Genomic DNA, 12,203 nt, shown 5'->3' with positions numbered 1-12,203 from the left:
CTTTTATTGTGCCCTCCTGATCTGCATAATCCACCCTGTCTCACCTCTTAAGTCACAGCTAAGGATTAGCAAGATGGCAGTAATTATTTGAAGGACAGATTTTTCTGTCAGCGATCAGATCTCCTCACCCAGCTCCGATTTCAGGAGCTATGGAATAGCCACATCACAAAAGATGATGCAGAAAGAAAAAAACAACTGCACAAGAATCCCATCCAAGTCTAAACAATAATAAAAGACACAACAAGAAGGGAAAATACTGTGCCAGCTAAACACTGACAGCCCAGAAGTTACAGAGCTGTACAATCATACTCGCTAAACATGGTGAAGGGAGATGCTGCACAAGTGTTCTGCAGAGCAAAGCAGGGCATCACTTCACACCAGGAACAGTGTGGCCAGCAGGAGCAGGGAGGTCATTCTGCCCCTGTACTCAGCACTGGTCAGGCCACACCTTGAGCACTGTGTCCAGTTCTGGGCGCCTCAATTTAAGAAGGACATTGAGACACTTGAAGGGGTCCAGAGAAGGGCAATGAGGCTGGGGAGAGGCCTTGAGCACAGCCCTGTGAGGAGAGGCTGAGGGAGCTGGGGTTGTTTAGCCTGGAGAAGAGGAGGCTCAGGGGAGACCTTCTTGCTCTCTCCAACTCCCTGAAGGGAGGTTGTAGCCAGGTGGGGGTTGGTCCCTCCTCCCAGGCAACTACCAACAGAACAAGAGGACACAGTCTCAAGCTGTGCCAGGGGAAGTTTAGGCTGGAAGCAAGGAGAAAGTTCTTCCCAGAAAGAGTAATTTGCCCTTGGAATGTGCTGCCCAGGGAGGTGGTGGAGTCACCATCACTGGAGGTGTTCAAAAAGAGGCTGGATGAGGCACATAGTGCCATGGTTTAGTTGATGAGATGGTATGGGGTGACAGGTTGGACTTATCATAGTATCATAGTATCAGTCAGGGTTGGAAGGGACCACAAGGATCAGCTAGTTCCAACCCCCCTGCCATGGGCAGGGACACCCCACACTAGATCAGAGCCTGGCCAGAGCCTCAGCCAGCCAGGCCTTAAACACCTCCAGGGACAGGGCCCCAACCACCTCCCTGGACAACCCATTCCAGGGCTTCACCACTCTCATGGGGAAGAACTTCCTCCTCCCCTCCAGCCTCAATCTCCCCACCTCCAGCTTCATTCCATTCCCCCTAGTCCTAGCACTCCCTGAGATCCTCAGCAGTCCTTCCCCAGCCTTCCTGTAGCCCCCTTCAGATACTGGAAGGCCACAATGAGGTCACCTGGGAGCCTTCTCTTCTGCAGACTGAACAGCCCCAACTCCTTCAGTCTGTCCTCATAGGAGAGGTGCTCCAGCCCTCTGATCATCCTCGTGGCCCTTCTCTGGACACCTTCCAGCATGTCCACATCCCTCTTGGAATAGGGGCTCCAGAACTGGAGGCAGTACTCCAGGTGGGGTCTCCCCAGAGCTGAGTAGAGGGGGAGATCTCTGAGGGCTTTTCCAACCTTATTGGTTCTCTGATTCTATGTTCAGCCCAGCATAACATTTATGGGGCCAGCATTAATGCCAGTAGTGACTGGGAAACCAATTCTGTTTTTTTTCCTGTTTAGAGCTGCATTTTTCAAGCCATAGAGGCAGGCTGAGACTCCTGGTTCAGAAGAGCAAAAAAAAAGTACTCATGTTTTAAGGAAAGCTTTATGAAAAGCTCCCAGAAGCACAGGTTGCTTGTTACCTAAGCAGGCCTTGGCAATGCTACAAACTAGTAACACCTGATGCACTGAAGAAGCCTTCCTGGCTGCCAGCAGGAACTGCTCACTCTTCTGGCAGGAGAAACAAAATCCAGCAAGAAGTCTTTGCAGGCACTGATTGCAAAGCAGCAGGTTAGAGAAGGGAAAGCTGGGTGTCTTAGTTTAAAGAGTGGACAGAAGTAATTTTACTCCCAAAGGAAGGATAATAAAAAGGATCTTGCTGAACTGGAGAGAAATACAGAAATGTATGGAAGAATGCACAGGAAAATACAGAAGACATGAATCCTGATCACCTAATACACATGCAGGACACATGACAGCCCCCCAAAACCTTCCCCCAACCAGACTGAACCACAAGTCCCAGTGTTCCATTTCTCCCACCCCACCATGCCTCCCTTCCATCAGGCCCAAATAGGGCAAAATTGCACAGGACAAAACCATAGAATCACAGAATTGTTAGAGCTGGAAGGGAACTCCAGGATCAGCCAGATCCAGCCCTGCTGCCATGGCCAGGGATGCCTCATGCTGCATCAGGTTTCTCACAGCCACATCCAGCCTGACTGCAAACACCTCCAGGCATGAGGCTTCCACCACCTCCCTGGGCAACCTGTGCCAGTCTCTCACCCCCCTAATGGGGAACAACTTCTTCCTAACGTCCAATCTCAATCTACCCATTTCTATTTTGTTTCCATTCCCCCCAGTCCTGTCACTCCCTGACACCCTCAAAAGTCCCTCCCTGGCTTTCTTGTAACCCCCTTAAGATACTGGAAGGTTGAACAACCCCAACTCCCTCAGTCTTAAAAGCCTCATCCCTGGAGGTTTTGAAGACCAGGTTGGATGTGGCTGTGAGCAACCTCATCTAGTATGAGGTGTCCCTGCCCAGGGCAGAGGGTTGGAACTAGTAGATCCTTGATGTCCCTTCCAACCCTAACAATCCTATGATTCTAAATGCAAAGGTCTAACACCAAAAGCCAGAGTGAAAGGCTCTCAGTCAGTTTTAAAACACATTAATCCAAACAAACACACCAATGTTTGCACAATGGCATAACTGTCTATAAGCATCTGATGTCTTTGACTTGGCCTCAGCAACAGCTTGCAGCAAGCCTTCCCAACATCCATTCATACTCTGCTGTGTATCAGATCCAGACTGCAGAGCCCCAGATGTGACTGTCTCCAGAATGAAGTGGGGAGAAGCTGAATACAGTTGGTTGGGTTTCAATACAGTGTAAAGCACATCTCCCTCTACATTTAGCCTAAGCTCTTGCTTCTGAACTCCTGGCACTTTTCTCTCAGTGACAACACTGTAGATGAAGCCCATCTGGATCAGACTAATCACCTCTGGAGGTTTTTAAGGCCAGGTTGGATGTGGCTCTGAGCAATGTGATGTAGTGTGAGGTGTCCCTGCCCACGGCAGGGGGGTTGGAGCTGGCTGATCCTTGAGGTCCTTTCCAACCCTAACAAACTCTATGATTCTATGAAGAAGCTCTCAAAAACTACAGCTGGCAGTGTTTCACAGTGGGAACTGAGACTTGTCTCTAACCTGTAAAATCTGCTTTCCAGTCTTTGTTTAATGGTACTGAGGTCTGTGGGGTATGCCACAACAGTGCAATACATGGGGTAAGCTTGAAGATCCACAGGTGCCACAAATGCAGAGGCAATATCTAGACAGGACAGAAAAAAAACAACAACAATTAAAAACCCCCCAAAGTTATATAGATATATCTCACAAGAGCCCCTGAGTGGTTTCAACATTCACCTCCTCACAACATATGCTCTTCCTTCATGTTTGACACACACAGCACCTTCCCCCAAAAGAAAAACTACTCCAGATATCCTGAGCAGTTTGTCACCTGAGGAAGTGCTTGCTGAGGGGTCTGCACCATGCTCCTCAGAGGCACAGCAAGCACAGGCAACATGCACACCCCTAAAAGGCAGATTTAAATGTAGAGATGGTGTATGTCTGAAGAGCTGCACTGTGGTGTTTGCTGTGCTGGTTCATTTGGTCATGCCAGTGACCACGAGATAATTGAATTCTCAGTACTTGGAACTGGGCCCCATCCTCTTTAACATCTTTATTGATGATCTGGATGAGGGCATTGAGACCATCATCAGTAAATGTGCAGCTGACAGCAAGCTGGGGGCAGGAGTTGATCTGCTGGAGGGTAGAGAGGCTCTGCAGAGGGACCTCAACAGGCTGGACAGATGGGCAGAGTCCAAGGGCAGGAGATTGAACACATCCAAGTGCCAGGTTCTGAACATTGGCCACAGCAACCCCATGCAGTGCTACAGGCTGGGGTCAGAGTGGCTGAGAGCAGCCAGGCAGAGAGGGACCTGGGGGTGCTGGTTGATGGTAGGCTGAACATGAGCCTGCAGTGTGCCCAGGGGGCCAAGAAGGCCAATGGCATCCTGGCCTGCATCAGGAAGAGTGTGGCCAGCAGGAGCAGGGAGGTCATTGTGCCCCTGGACACTGCACTGGTTAGGCCACACCTCGAGTCCTGTGTCCAGTTCTGGGCTCCTCAGTTTAGGAAGGAGGTTGACTTGCCGGAACGAGTCCAGAGAAGGGCAACGAAGTTGGTGAGGGGTTTGGAACACAGCCCTGTGAGGAGAGGCTGAGGGAGCTGGGGTTGCTTAGCCTGGAGAGGAGGAGACTCAGGGGTGACCTTCTTGCTCTCTACAACTACCTGAAGGGAGGTTGTAGACAGGCAGAGGTTGGTCTCTTCTCCCAGGCAGCCAGCACCAGAACAAGAGGACACAGTCTCAGGCTGTGCTAGGGGAGGTTCAGGCTGGAGGTCAGGAGGAAGTTTTACACAGAGAGAGTGATTGCCCATTGGAATGGGCTGCCTGGGGAGGTGGTGGAGTCACCATCACTGGAGGTGTTCAGGAGGAGACTTGATGGGGTGCTTGGTGCCATGGGTTAGTTGTTTAGGTGGTGTTGGATGATAGGTTGGACACGATGATCTTGAAGGTCTCTTCCAACCTGGTCTGGTCTATTCTATTTCATTTGGTTTTATAACACAGCAAACAATGCCACTCTTGCCATCAAAATGACACAGCACTATTTCAACCTTAGGAAGATAGGTGGGGGGAAAAAACCCCAAACTCAAAGCAGAAACACCATCTCCTGGCCCTACCTAGCAGCAAAGCAGCCTTCCACAACAAATCCGCCATAGTGTGAGAAGGCTTCTGAACAATTTGTGCACCTACACAGCTGAGTTTTCATCTCCTTTGCTTAGAAGCCTCATGAATGCTTCCACATATCAAACACTTTGGACCTCAAAGGAAAATGTCACAATACAAACCAAGGAAAACCTTTGAAGTCTCTCTCCAGTCTTTAAAAAGAGCCAGCACATGGGTGCTAAGCAGACTGCTCTTCTGAAAGCTGTTTGCTCACTCTTAGGAATGTTCCAGCAGCTGCTGCTTTGCACCACCATGCACCACATAGGCTGTAGTTCAACCCCAAACTAAGCAGTCAGCCGAGCAACACAATGTCAAAGCTCTTAGGCCACACAGGGTGAACAACTAAAATTTCCTTTCCTTGCAAATGGGTGGGTGCCATGGACAGTGGCATTGAGTGCACCCTCAGCAAGTTTGCTGATGACACCAAGCTGTGTGGTGCAGCAGACAGGCTGGAGGGAAGGGATCCATCCAGAGGGACCTGGAAAGGCTGCAGAGGTGGGCACAAGCCAACCTCATGAGGTTCAACAAGACCAAGGGCAGGGTCCTGCATCTGGGTCGAGACAATCCCAGGCACAAATCCAGGCTGGGCAGGGACTGGCTGGAAAGCAGCCCTGAGGAGAGAGACTTGGGGGTGCTGGGGGAGGAGAAGCTCAACAGGAGCTCTCAGTGTGCACTTGCAGCCCGCAAAGCCAACCAGATCCTGGGCTGCATCAGGAGAAGTGTGGCAAGCAGGGCAAGGGAGGTGATTCTCCCCCTCTGCTCAGCTCTGGGGAGACCCCACCTGGAGTACTGCCTCCAGTTCTGGAGCCCCTATTGCAAGAGGGATGTGGAGGTGCTGGAAGGTGTCCAGAGAAGGGCCAGGAGGATGAGCAGAGGGCTGGAGCTGCTCTGCTGTGAGGTGGGGAGATTCAGGCTGGAGGTGAGGAGGAAGTTCTTCCCCAGGAGAGTGGTGAAGCCCTGGAATGGGTTGTCCAGGGAGGTGGTTGGGGCCCCATCCCTGGAGGTGTTTAAGCCCAGGCTGGCTGAGGCTCTGGGCAGCCTGATCTAGTGTGGGGTGTCCCTGCCCATGGCAGGGGGGTTGGAACTAGCTGATCCTTGTGGTCCCTTCCACCCCTGACTGATACTATGATACTAAATAATTCCTCATAATTCTGTACCCTGGATTACTGCACTGTCTGGGCATTGCCTGTTCTTTTGGAAGCAATGAGAATCTTCTCATGCAGTCGTGTGTCACCAGAGAAGCCATCAGGTGGGACACATAGGCATCAGAAACACTTCAAAGTGAGAGGGTTGGGGCTTTTTTGAAAGCCAAGTGTCTCAAATTGCTTTGGGTACTTACAAACAGTTACAAACAAGGTGACAAGCTGCATATTCAATTTATGCCCAGTCACCCCATAGCACAGGCTGCTCCTAACAAAACATACAAGAGGCTCAGGACTCAGCCTGTACTCCACTGGTGGATCTGCACCTCAGACACCCATCTTTGATCACGTACATGTGGCAGTGATGTGTTAAATGCTTTAGCCATTAGCTTCTCAGAAGCTGCCTGTAAAGAGTGATTGCTACCCAGCCAAACAGCAAGTAGCTTGTCAGAAGTTCCTCAGTTACTTTTTTCCTCCACACTTTCATAGTATCAGTCAGGGTTGGAAGGGACCACAAGGATCATCTAGTTCCAACCCCCCTGCCATGGGCAGGGACACCCCACACTAGATCAGCCTGGCCAGAGCCTCATCCAGCCTGGTCTTTGCACACAACCCAGACAGTATTGAGGAGGAAAAGCAACCCAGAAAGACAAACACACATCAGCATCCATACTCTAAGGAAGCAGATAACATTTTCCCCCTGTCTGCCTCTAATATAATTAATTGTGTTCCTCACATAGTTTGACATTTTAAATTCAATAGGAGAATCTTGTAGCTAAACCAAAAAACCCAAACCCCTAGGAACTTGGTTTTGGCATGTAAAACCTAAGCCCCTAGCACATGTCACATTATCTACTAAAAAGCAAGAGTCCCCCTTGAAAACGGGAGCTAAAGCAGGTGTTAAGTGTAGCCACTGTAGGAGCATGCTGTGAGAAAGCTTTGCTCTCAAGAGGTGCAAGTTGTATCCCATCCCATTCGTTTTGGTAGGTTCAGAAGCACACATGAGCATGGACTGAAAAACCACAGGACAAACCCAAGCCCCACATCACTCAGGATTTACCCAGGGTCATGAGCTGGTTTATCCCTGCAATAACTCTGTCGCACTCCTCGTCTCGGGTTCTGGAGCCCCACTCTCCGTCCAGAGGCTTGTAGAGCAGCGTCCTACGTTCATCATCTGTCAAAGGAACGCTGGTTCCCAGTTCTTCTGGAAATACAGCTAGAAGGCAACATGAAAGCTAAATAAAGCAGGGATCTCTGCATCTTGGGTAATACACACACCTCCCACTCAGAGGTACTTAACAGCGTTTCACTAAGCAAAACAAATGCATGGGGGCTTGATTTGCTCAGAGGCATTTTAGAACAGGAATAGGATAGGAAAGGAATAGGATAGGAAAGGAATAGGATAGGAAAGGAATGGAATAGAATACGAATGGAATAGAATAGGAAAGGATTGGGAAAGGATTGGGGGTAGGAATGGGGAAAGGGATAGGAGAAGGGATAGGAGAAGGGATAGGAGAAGGGATAGGAGAAGGGATAGGAGAAGGGATAGGAGAAGGGATAGGAGAAGGGATAGGAGAAGGGATAGGAGAAGGGATAGGAGAAGGGATAGGAGAAGGGATAGCAAAAGGGATAGCAAAAGGGATAGCAAAAGGGATAGCAAAAGGGATAGCAAAAGGGATAGCAAAAGGGATAGCAAAAGGGATAGCAAAAGGGATAGCAAAAGGGATAGCAAAAGGGATAGCAAAAGGGATAGCAAAAGGGATAGCAAAAGGGATAGCAAAAGGGATAGCAAAAGGGATAGCAAAAGGGATAGCAAAAGGGATAGCAAAAGGGATAGCAAAAGGGATAGCAAAAGGGATAGCAAAAGGGATAGCAAAAGGGATAGCAAAAGGGATAGCAAAAGGGATAGCAAAAGGGATAGCAAAAGGGATAGCAAAAGGGATAGCAAAAGGGATAGCAAAAGGGATAGCAAAAGGGATAGCAAAAGGGATAGCAAAAGGGATAGCAAAAGGGATAGCAAAAGGGATAGCAAAAGGGATAGCAAAAGGGATAGCAAAAGGGATAGCAAAAGGGATAGCAAAAGGGATAGCAAAAGGGATAGCAAAAGGGATAGCAAAAGGGATAGCAAAAGGGATAGCAAAAGGGATAGCAAAAGGGATAGCAAAAGGGATAGCAAAAGGGATAGCAAAAGGGATAGCAAAAGGGATAGCAAAAGGGATAGCAAAAGGGATAGCAAAAGGGATAGCAAAAGGGATAGCAAAAGGGATAGCAAAAGGGATAGCAAAAGGGATAGCAAAAGGGATAGCAAAAGGGATAGCAAAAGGGATAGCAAAAGGGATAGCAAAAGGGATAGCAAAAGGGATAGCAAAAGGGATAGCAAAAGGGATAGCAAAAGGGATAGCAAAAGGGATAGCAAAAGGGATAGCAAAAGGGATAGCAAAAGGGATAGCAAAAGGGATAGCAAAAGGGATAGCAAAAGGGATAGCAAAAGGGATAGCAAAAGGGATAGCAAAAGGGATAGCAAAAGGGATAGCAAAAGGGATAGCAAAAGGGATAGCAAAAGGGATAGCAAAAGGGATAGCAAAAGGGATAGCAAAAGGGATAGCAAAAGGGATAGCAAAAGGGATAGCAAAAGGGATAGCAAAAGGGATAGCAAAAGGGATAGCAAAAGGGATAGCAAAAGGGATAGCAAAAGGGATAGCAAAAGGGATAGCAAAAGGGATAGCAAAAGGGATAGCAAAAGGGATAGCAAAAGGGATAGCAAAAGGGATAGCAAAAGGGATAGCAAAAGGGATAGCAAAAGGGATAGCAAAAGGGATAGCAAAAGGGATAGCAAAAGGGATAGCAAAAGGGATAGCAAAAGGGATAGCAAAAGGGATAGCAAAAGGGATAGCAAAAGGGATAGCAAAAGGGATAGCAAAAGGGATAGCAAAAGGGATAGCAAAAGGGATAGCAAAAGGGATAGCAAAAGGGATAGCAAAAGGGATAGCAAAAGGGATGGGAAAAGGAACAGAATTAACCAGGTTGGAAAAGACCTTTGAGATCATCAAGTCCAACCTATCACCCAACACCATCTAATCAACTAAACCATAGCACTAAGTGCCCCATCCAGTCTCTTCTAAAACACTTCCAGTGTTGGATGTAGCCAAATACCATTTCTGTACATGAAACCTAAGTCCTCACCAGGCAGTCGGGGTACAGGGTAGGAATTCTCCTCTTCTGCCAACTGCAGACTTTTTCAGACCCGGTGAAGACACTCCTTTATCACAGTTCAAAATGTGTGTTTTGATTGCTTGGGTTTTTGTTTTCAACCCAAAAGTCTTTGTAAGAACTTATTTTGGTAAGAAATGGCCAATGACTTTCAGATGGAGTTTAGGAGAATGACTTTGCTGTTGACATTAAAAGGTTCTCCAGGGAGTGGTGCACAGCTTTGTGAGGTCAAATGCCAACAGCAGAGCTCCTAAGCAAGCCAATTTGAGCATTCTTAAAGATCAACCCAATTTGATCATCAATAATGTAACAGCAGCAGATTTGCAGAGGATGATGAAAAGAGCTCCTCTAAAATACATCTATTGTTTTCAAGGAAGCTGTTAATAAAAGCAAGATTTGTGGCTACAAAATCCATCAGCCTTAGCTTTGGTCATCTGCCTATTTTAGTTAATGATGATGTTACCACTCTAACTTTGGTATGCTATTTATGGTAAAGAGCGGCCCAGTAAGGATGGGTTGAAGTGAGAGCTGAAGTTGAAATCAACAGATTTTGACTTAAAAGAATTCACATTGATGGCTGCTCCTGGGGGGCAGAGAAGGGCCAGGAGGATGAGCAGAGGGCTGGAGCACCTCTCCTGTGAGGACAGACTGAAGGAGTTGAGGCTGTTCAGTCTGGAGAAGAGAAGGCTCCCAGGTGACCTCATTGTGGCCTTCCAGTATCTGAAGGGGGCTACAGGAAGGCTGGGGAGGGACTGCTCAGGATCTCAGGCAGTGATAGGACTAGGGGGAATGGAATGAAGCTGGAGGTGGGGAGATTGAGGCTGGAGGGGAGGAGGAAGTTCTTCCCCATGAGAGTGGTGAAGCCCTGGAATGGGTTGTGCAGGGAGGTGGTTGGGGCCCTGTGCCTGGAGGTGTTTAAGGCCAGGCTGGCTGAGGCTCTGGCCAGGCTGACCTAGTGTGGGGTGTCCCTGCCCACAGCAGGGGTTTGGAACTAGATGATCCTTGTGGTCCCTTCCAACCCTGACTGATACTATGAGTATTATCCAATGTCTCCTAAAGCACAAGGGGAGAGAGCTGATCCTGCTTCATTTTTTAACTATGCCATTATTAAATCTTGAACACACCAACTCCAGTGAGGAAGGAAAAGCTACTGCACTCTTGTGTGTGAGCAGTGCCCACTCTGCAGGGAGGCTACCAGCCTCATGTGCTGGGCCAGACAGGGAGCAAGTCCTGCTCTTACCCAATTGGGTGATCCTGCTCTGGCAGTGGGGTTGGACTCAGTGATCCCTGGAGATCCCTTCCAGCCCCCTAACAGTCTGTGATTCTGTGCTCTCGCCGACACATGGGCTGCTTAGCCTGGAGAAGAGGAGGCTCAGGGGAGACCTTACTGCTCTCTACAACTGCCTGAAGGGAGGTTGTAGCCAAGTGGGGGTTGGTCTCTTCTCCCAGGCAACCAGCACCAGAACAAGAGGACACAGTCTCGAGCAGCACCAGGGGAAGTTTAGGCTGTATGTGAGGAAGAATTTCTTCCCAGCAAGAGAGATTGGCCATTGGAATGTGCTGCCCAGGGAGGTGGTGGAGTCACCATCACTGGAGGTGTTTAAGAGCCTGGATGAGGCACTTGGTGCCATGGTTTAGTTGATTAGATGGTGTTGGGTGATAGGTTGGACTTGATGATCTCCAAGATATTTTCCAACCTGGTTAATTCTACTCTGTTCTGTTCTATCTTGTATGCACTGAATGTCTGAGGACACGCAGCCAGGTCTTGGAGAAGCCAGCTGCCTCAAAACTGACACAGGCCACAGGTTTATCTTTGCCCCTCACTTTTTGCAAGCTTGGGGAACATTTCTACTTCCAACATACACTTCAGCTTGTACAAGTATGGCTGCACAGGCTGTCACAGTTCAGTTCTCTTGATCTGCTCTTAGTTTAGCAATTATTTTTAAGGATGGTCTTGCATGGTTTAGTTGGTTGGGTGGTGTTGGATGATAGGTTGGACGTGATGATCTTGAAGGTCTCTTCCAACCTGGTCTGGTCTGGTCTATTCTATTCTATTCTATTCTATTCACATCCTTCACTGTGGTTTGTGGGCCTTCCCCTCACTCCCCAAGAGAAGCAGGGTTGTTAAGGTATAATCATACAATTTTTCCCCCCCCTTCTTTAAATAAACTCTTAAAGCAAATGGCATTATTAGTGTACCATACCATTACTTGGTATCAGCTCCATGTCCCAAGGGCTCATCTTCTCAGTATCACCATTGTCCCAGCTTGAAGAAAAAGAATCACATGGGAATTATCATCTAATATTGCTTCAAGAAGGCAATCATCCAATGTTTGTCACATAACTTATTTATAGAGGATTATGACACACTGCTACAGGGAGGTGCATGGCTGCATTGAGTGGGAGCAAGCTGTTCAGTCAGGGCTTCAAGTGAGATAATTGAACTAAGAGATTGAAGGTAAATTTGCTAACCAGACATTGTAGCACTGAAACAAGCTGTCAGGATAATCAGGCTGAAGAGGCTCCTGGCTTTCAATTGTTCCAAACCACCAAGCATCATCTATCACTGACCTGAATCGATCACCTAGGTAAGAACACAAAACAATTTCATCAATACAAGGCAACTCCTTCCAAGAAAAGCACTTGAGATAACTTTGGCTTGATCTTGACTAGAGAAATCTTTCTGAACACTTGCAGCACCCACAGGCAAATATGAATCACACTCAGTTATAAAAACAAACAGAGAAGCTTGAATTATTTCTGAAGGCTGCTCGTTACACCAAAGGGAAGTCACTATGGCATAAAAAATAGTGATGAGTTGCAAATCTGTGAGAGAGGAGAGAGAGGGAGAGAGAGGAGAGAGAGGAGAGAGAAGAGAGAGAAGAGAGAGAAAGAGAGAGAAAGAGAGAAGAAGAGAGAGAAAGAGAGAAGAAGAGAGAGA

At 48.1% G+C, this 12,203-nt stretch overlaps 1 protein-coding gene across 3 annotated transcripts in view; it reads right to left on the bottom strand.

Annotated features, from left to right (window-relative positions):
• Positions 1–12,203, bottom strand: part of PHIP (pleckstrin homology domain interacting protein) — a 163,403-nt gene that overhangs the window by 25,146 nt on the left and 126,054 nt on the right. For all 3 annotated transcript variants that reach the window (XR_010990687.1, XM_068165151.1, XM_068165152.1), the window contains exons 28-31: positions 11,735–11,846; positions 11,467–11,528; positions 7,113–7,268; positions 3,274–3,394 (exon numbers count right to left, since the gene is read on the bottom strand). Coding sequence is in view for 2 of the 3 variants with exons in the window: in XM_068165151.1 (XP_068021252.1) it covers positions 3,274–3,394; positions 7,113–7,268; positions 11,467–11,528; positions 11,735–11,846 (451 nt within the window). In the remaining variant the exon portion in view is untranslated. The remainder of the gene's footprint in view (positions 1–3,273; positions 3,395–7,112; positions 7,269–11,466; positions 11,529–11,734; positions 11,847–12,203) is intronic.

The sequence above is a fragment of the Melanerpes formicivorus genome, unplaced genomic scaffold, assembly GCF_026170545.1.
Source record: "Melanerpes formicivorus ecotype bairdi unplaced genomic scaffold, bMelFor1.0.p_v2 SCAF_85, whole genome shotgun sequence".
NCBI lineage: Eukaryota > Metazoa > Chordata > Aves > Piciformes > Picidae > Melanerpes > Melanerpes formicivorus.
This window is presented reverse-complemented; position numbering and strand designations above follow the sequence as displayed.